We start from the raw sequence: 6,983 nt of genomic DNA on the forward strand, positions 1-6,983 counted from the left end.
TAACTCTTCAACGTTTCAGGCTCCAGCTCTGTTCACTAAGATGTCTTTTTAAACTAACATCATGTTTAAAAATATTTTCTTGCATATCCGTAGCTTACCTTCAGTCACACACAGGGGTGGCAGCAGCTGCTTTTTTAAAAAAAACGGTGCAGTCCATCAGAAGCCCTGCTGGGTAAAGCCTCGCCCAGCCCTGCCCATTTTTGGAAAATACATTGTGGGCACCAGGAAAGATGTCACCGGGCAGTTTCCTGCTCTAGGAGGAAGAGCCACATTGGGCACAACTGCTCTAGGAGAAGAGCCATTCCACTCACTCCCTTTTGTATGGTGCCTACTGTGTTACACATGCATCGTCTTAAGTGTGTGTGTGCGTGTGAGAAATATAATCCATTAAAACTTGGAATAGCAACTTAATTAATCAACAATGTTTTAGTGAACTGAAAAGTGACCCGTATTCACTGAGCAGAAGGTTTTATTTTTCCCCATCGAAGAAATGATTTTATACAAGTACTTGGGAAAAGCCAGGTGGTAAGCATCCTCAAGGAAGAAGCATTCCTTTCTGTGTGAGAGAGAGGGGCTGAGATGGTGGACACTGTGACACAAGTGTGTGTGGAAACCAAGTGTGCTTTTTTAAAAGAACCTTGTTTTTCTCGTATACAGATTATCATGTGTAGTTATTGAAGTTTTCTTTACTTACATGACCCTCTAATGCCGTTTTAAATGCTTGAACGCGGAGCGCTCATTCTTGGCTTCTGTGTGTGCATAAGATCCGTCGTTACAAAGCAAACAAGGATGTGATGGAGAAAGCGGCAGAGGTGTACACTTGCCTGAAGTCCCGCGTCCTGGGGCCAAAAGTCGGGGGGAACCAGAAAGTCAGCAAAACTGACCCCGAGAAGGACAAGGGAGGAGAAGGCGACAACAAAGACCGAGAGAAGCTGCCTGAAGGAGAAGTGCCGAATGAAAGAGAAGATGAAGAGAAGAGTTCTGGTAAATGGGGGGGGGGAATTGGGGGGGGTTGCATGTGGTCTTCCATGTTCGCATTATGAGTGGGATGGCTTTGGCGAGACGGGACCGCCAGTAGAATGTGTAGGTCGTTTGTGACTGCCCCTCCTCAAATTGCCAAGAGCCCAAAGGAGATCCTCAGTGAGGGTTTTCTCTGGCTCAGGGAGTCTCACTTGGCACAAGAGACTGAGAGTGCCACCACTACCCACAGCAGATCCATTTCTGTGTTAACATTTGTGTTTTTACTACACAGGTTTGCTTCTTTCTCCCAACCTGCCCCAAGCAGTTTACTTTTTAAAATAACAGCAATAACAATAATAATATTTGATTTATATACCACCCTTCAGGACAACTTAACACCTGCTCAGAGCAGTTTACGAAGTGGGTTGTTATTATCACCACAACTATCGCCCTGTGAGGTGGGTGGGGCTGAGAGAGCTCTGAGAAGCTGTGACTGACCCAAGGTCACCCAGCTGGCTTCAAGTGGAGGAGTGGGGAGTCAGACCCGGTTCTCCGGATTAGAGTCCCACTGCTCTTAACCACTACACCAAACTGGCTCTCCCAATGGGTTATGATCTGATATACAGTACCTAAAATGGGGGAAGGGGAAGGGAAGTGATAAGGATTTTTCACAAAAATGTAAATTGGAGAATTTTCTAATTCCAATGTTAAATAATGCTAGCAAAAGAAGAGCCCCATGGCGCAGAGTGGTAAGCGGCAGTACTGCAAGAGTCCCATGGTACACAAGAGCCCCATGGCGCAGAGTGGTAAGCGGCAGTACTGCAGCTCAAGCTCTGCTCACGACCTGAGTTCAGTCCTGGTGGAAGATGGGTTCAGGTAGCCAGCTCAAGGTTGACTCAGCCTTCCATCCTTCTGAGATTGGTAAAATGAGTAACCAGTTTCCTGGGGGTCAAGTGTAGATGACTGGGGAAGGCAATGGCAAACCACCCCGTAACAAAAAGTCTGCCAAGAAAACGTTGTGATGTGACATCCCTTCATGGTTACTGACCCAGTAATGACTCGGTGCTTGCACAGGGGACTACCTTTACCTTTACCCTACCCCGATATACAAGCATTGGGTTTTTGTCCATCCATTCTTCCTATCCCATGTTTTGTCTTTCTAACATGATGGATTTGCAGCAGAAGTGCCCTGGCAACTATGAATAGAACAGACTATATTTACATATATGGAGCAGAAGGTTTTCTGTGGCAAAATATAGAATTATTTTGGAAAGCGTTCAGATACTTAGTCCTAAATTAACTGGACGGTTCCGATGCAACTCCTTCTGATGCCAAATGGCAGCTCCTCCAAAGTAAACCTAACAGGGACCACGCTGATATCCTCATTGGCTGCTTCCAAAAAGGGAGGAGGGACAGTGGGACAACCGAAGGGCCAACTGAGACAATTGATGAGAGAAGTAGTTAGACCACAGCACTTTTTTTGTTCAGGGATTTCCTTTGTTGGTTCTCTCCTTCCTTGTGTTTAATTGAGCTTTCTCCCTTTTTTCAGATCTCCCAGCCCCTGTAAATGGGGAGTCAGCAGCCCAGAAAGGAGAAGGCGCAACAGAGAATAAGGACAGAGATGAAGATTGGACTTCTGGGGACCCCAAGAGAGGGGCGTCCCCCGAAGACACCCACAATGAGTAAGGATTGGCTGTGGGTTGGAACTTGATTTCGCTCTGTGGTGGCTGCTCTGATGGGACGGTGTCTGGTGCTACATCCCTGCCCAAAGGCACAGAGTTCAAAACTTGCACGCTGTTGGCATTGATGCCCATTGAGGGAATCTGCCGCAAACATCCCAGTCTGCACATCCACTACATCTGCCGTAAACATCCCAGCAATTTCACAGTCTATGAAGATGAACGAGGGGCTCCCAGAACCTCATTCTAGTTCAGGGAGCTTGAAGACTTTCAGATGAACCATATTGACTTGGAAGTCACCCTCTATTTGTCAGCGGTCATACAGTTCCACATAAGTCTTCAATGCTAAGCAATCATCTGAAGGGGAAGGAGGCTGCTTTGCCCTAGTAGAGAGCCCTTGGATGTAAGAGCAGGGTGTGTGTGTGTGACTTATCGGGCCCTTTGTAGGATCCCAGTGTAGCCCCCAGCATCTTTATTGCCCTCCACCCACACTGCCAAACTCTATTCAGGGCTATGGAATATTAGCTAGAAGGGGTCGTGTGGCTGGCCGCCGCCATTTCCGTCTGCAGTGTGGTTTTCACACAGTCTTGTGAGCTTCTGCCCACACCATGCTTAGTGTCAGCCTAGGCTCTTGGGAGAGGTTCAGATCTCTGTCTGACCATTAAGCGACCTGGGTGACCTTGGATCCGTTGATCTCTTAGCCCGACCTACCTCACAGGGTGGTTGCCAGAATAAAATGGCGGAGACCAAAACTGCGCACCACTTGCCTTGAGCTGCTTGGAGGAAAAATGGGATTCAAAATGAGGGAGCAGTTGCAGTGGGGGTGGAGCATGGAACGGGAGGAGATCGGCAGCCTTGTGTCAGCAAGGGGGAGGATGTGTGATCAGGCAGAATAGATGTGTGTGTGTGTTGGGGATAGTTGGAAGCTGCTAAGGAGCCCTGACAGTAGTCCCAGCAAGGCTGATCTTGTCACGTCTTGGAAGCTAAGCAGGGGCGGCCTTGGTTAGTAATTGGATGGGGGACCACCAGCAAAGACCAGGGTTGCTATGTAGAGGCAGGCCCTGGCAAACCACCTCTGTTAGTCTCTTGCTGTGAAAACCCCACCAGGGGTCGCCATAGGTCAGCTGTGAGTTGATGGCACTCTGCACCACCAAGAGGATAGGGGTTGTTGTTGTTGAATCGATTCTGACAGGCGAGATGTGAAAGGGCAGATTGAGGATGGATGATGAGAACAAGGTACTGATTCTCTGATGGGTCTCAAATCCCCACCCTTCCTGGGGTGCGTGTGGGGTTGCATAATAATAAGGGTGATCCCAGTTATGTGGGGGGGGTGTGCCCCTCTGATGGAATCCACCATGGAAGGGAAGAGCAATAGTGAGAGTGATATATATGTTGCTTTAATCTGCCGTAGCAGAGTGGTTAAGGGGTTGGGCTATGAATCAACACTTCGCTGGTTCAACTTCCATTACTGCCATGAGCTCTGCAGGTGGCCTTGGTTGAGCCACTCGTCTCAGCCCCAGCTCCCCTTCTGTATTGTGGGGATAATATAATAACACTTGAGTTTGTTCACTGCTCTGAGAGGGGCACTAATCTATCTAGAAAAGCAGTATGTAAGCACAGTTGTTATTACAGAGAATTCAAAGCGCTGGGCATCTTATCTCACTAAGCCTCTCAACAGCCTTGCAAGAGAGGCTGGGGGAGTATAAGAACGTTGAGGTGGAGTGTCCTGCTGACCTATTGAGTTCATAGTAGAAGTGAAGCTTCATCTTCTACTGCCCCCTCCCCTCCTCCCCACACCATGCGATCACTGCTGTCTACCCAGCATCTGTTGTGAAAATCTTCCTCTGGAGTGTCCTTGAGAAAATACCTCCAGGCAATTTTTTGGTGGGGCTGGAACCTGGGAACTCAGCACAGGGCCTGAGGAACGCTAGTAGTCATGTGGAATGGCCAGTGGCTTGGCCTTAGTGCGATGCCCTTAGGCTGCAGGTTCAAATTGCTGAGCGCACTTCCTCCGATGACTGTTGTAGCAGGTGGCTTGTGCAATCTCTTGGTCTGAACTGACCTTGCCTGCTGGCCTTTTTTGAAATAGAGGGACCGTAGCTCATTGGTAATGCGCTTGCTTTGTGTTCAGAGGGTTCAGCGCTTAGAATTTCCAGCTAAAGGATCTTGGGTATTGTGGAATGCTTGTTCTCCATCTCATATCCTGGAGGGAGAGTACAATAGACGGACCCCTGGTTTTGACTGTGCAGAGGGCAGCGTCAGATGTTCTCAGCAGACCCTAGAATTTCCTTCAATGTTTTTCTGCAATGTCATTTCGTGCTTTTGCTTCAGAAGATCATTCTGTGTACATCTCCCTCCTCCCCCTTCTCCCTTCCAGAGTGCAAGACTATCCTGAGCTGGACCGACCAGCAGCAGAGCGGGAGAGGTCCCGTGCCGAGTCAGACTCTGCCGATGAGGATGACGAGAGCTGAGACCGCCGGGAGGGCCTCGCTCGGATTGCCATGACTGCGGCACCTGAGAACTCGGCCTCTTGCCTCGCCTCGTGTTTCAGAAATGCTTTTTCAAGCCACGCGATAGATGACATTCTAGATTCTTTCCCGAGTCTCCTCCTCCCCCGTGCTCTTTCCTCCCCCTCATCCTCTGTTGCCCCTCCCTTAGAGAATAATGACCTTCTGGGGCAACTCCACGCCGCTGTTTCGTTTGTATCTCTCCCACATTTTCTGGTTTATTTTCCTGCCCTTCTCCTGATCCGCACCCCCGTTCCCTTTGCCTTTACTCGTGTGATTTCAACAGACGTGAAATGAATATATAAAGGGTTGTTTTTTAATGAAAAAGCCCATTTATCTTTGTTCAACTTCTTTTGAATTTTTCTTCCGGGCAAAGAATGGAGTGGGATGGAAACAGGATTGTTTTAAAGGAACCAAAGGAAGGGCTGCCCCCGCTCCAGCTGCCCGGGTTTCATTCTCGGGGCCGGATTCGGGATATTTGGGCATCCATAATCCATTCCTGTGGAATTGCTACTTGTTGTCAGAATTGTTACTATTTGTCCTTGATCTGCCTTGGTCTCCATTGTCAGGCAAGTAATGTGCTCCAACTGGTTTGAGATCACCTATGATTTGTTTCAGGCACCCAAGACCCCAGATCCCCACTTTTGTGCGGTCCATTTGTCAGATTTCCAAGCCTCTGGCTCTTTCTGCTCCCATTGTGGGTCTCTTCCCATCCCCCATGCACTAGCACCTTTCAACGTAACTCTGGGGATGTAGCTCCTTTGCACTCTGTTGAAAGCCCAAACTTTTAAGGAGACTTGCTGTGTTTTACCCCAAAGCTGCCCCTCCACTCCTGGCCTGTGCTGGCAAGGGGCGAGAATGCCAATAAAGCGTTGAGGTTGGAGTTCTGACATCAGCTCGGCAACCTGCTGGGGAGATGCAGTGCTTCCAACAATAGAAGAAAAAGCAAAGAGTCTTAGTTGCCCTGAGCGTGGTGGTGGCATCTGGCTTGCCACAGTCCAGGTTACAGGGGCTGTATTGTGAATGCTCCTTCCCCATTTGCAATGAATGGATCTGTCTAGGAAAGCCTGCCCTTCTCGCCGGTATCTCCTGAGAAGGGAGCACTCTGAGGATCTTGTGTAGCCTTCTTACATTGTTCTTTCCGAGGTGGGCCTGGACTCGAGATGCAGCAGAATGAGGAGTCAGAGTCCCCGTAGAGATGTCTATACAGCTTTAGACAAAAAAGGCTTAGTTTGAGTAATTGCATGCATGAGAACTTCCTTGCAAGTCGAAACTTTGTTCAGCAAGGTGTGGAGGCCAGCCAGGGCTAATTTTCTACTTGTAGGGCATATTTTAAACACTGGTGTCCGAAATTCATTGTACCACCCTAGGACTATGTTGTTGCAGATCAGGCCTTGTGCGGATTGGCGGTGGGGGGGTGGGGGGCGGGAGCAGCCCATCTGCGATAACTGATCCATGGAAAACAGCAGGCAGTTCTGGTGCAACATGGCAAGGCTTGTTGCTTGTCTTTCTTTCTGCCCCTGGAATCGGAGAAATGCCTGTAAGCCAAGCTACAAGTGATGCCTTACACAGGTTGGACACTTGTCAGCTTCCCCCAGGTTTTGATGGGAAATGTAGGCATCCTGGTCTTGCAGCTGTAATGGAGAGCCAAGCTGTAAAACCAGGATGCCTACATTTCCCGCCAGAACTTGAGGGAAGCTGACAAGTGTCCAACCTGTGTCAGGCGTCACTTGTAGCGTGGCTCTAAGTCCTTTTGTTCAGCTGTGTCTTGCAGTTCAGCTCTGGAAAGCTTGGACATTTGAAGGGTATCGGTTGATCTCTCAGCCAGCTGGGCTCA

The 6,983-nt window shown here is 49.0% G+C and overlaps 1 protein-coding gene across 2 annotated transcripts in view; it reads left to right on the forward strand.

Annotated features, from left to right (window-relative positions):
- The window catches only part of HDGFL2 (HDGF like 2), a 28,576-nt gene extending 22,013 nt beyond the window's left edge, over positions 1-6,563 (forward strand). For both annotated transcript variants that reach the window (XM_054981939.1, XM_054981940.1), the window contains exons 14-16: positions 765-984; positions 2,510-2,642; positions 5,017-6,563. In XM_054981939.1, coding sequence (XP_054837914.1) covers positions 765-984; positions 2,510-2,642; positions 5,017-5,110 — 447 coding nt within the window. In that variant the 3' untranslated portion in view covers positions 5,111-6,563. The remainder of the gene's footprint in view (positions 1-764; positions 985-2,509; positions 2,643-5,016) is intronic.
- The last annotated feature ends 420 nt before the right edge of the window (positions 6,564-6,983 follow it).

Source organism: Eublepharis macularius, chromosome 5 (genome assembly GCF_028583425.1).
Source record: "Eublepharis macularius isolate TG4126 chromosome 5, MPM_Emac_v1.0, whole genome shotgun sequence".
NCBI classification, from domain to species: domain Eukaryota; kingdom Metazoa; phylum Chordata; class Lepidosauria; order Squamata; family Eublepharidae; genus Eublepharis; species Eublepharis macularius.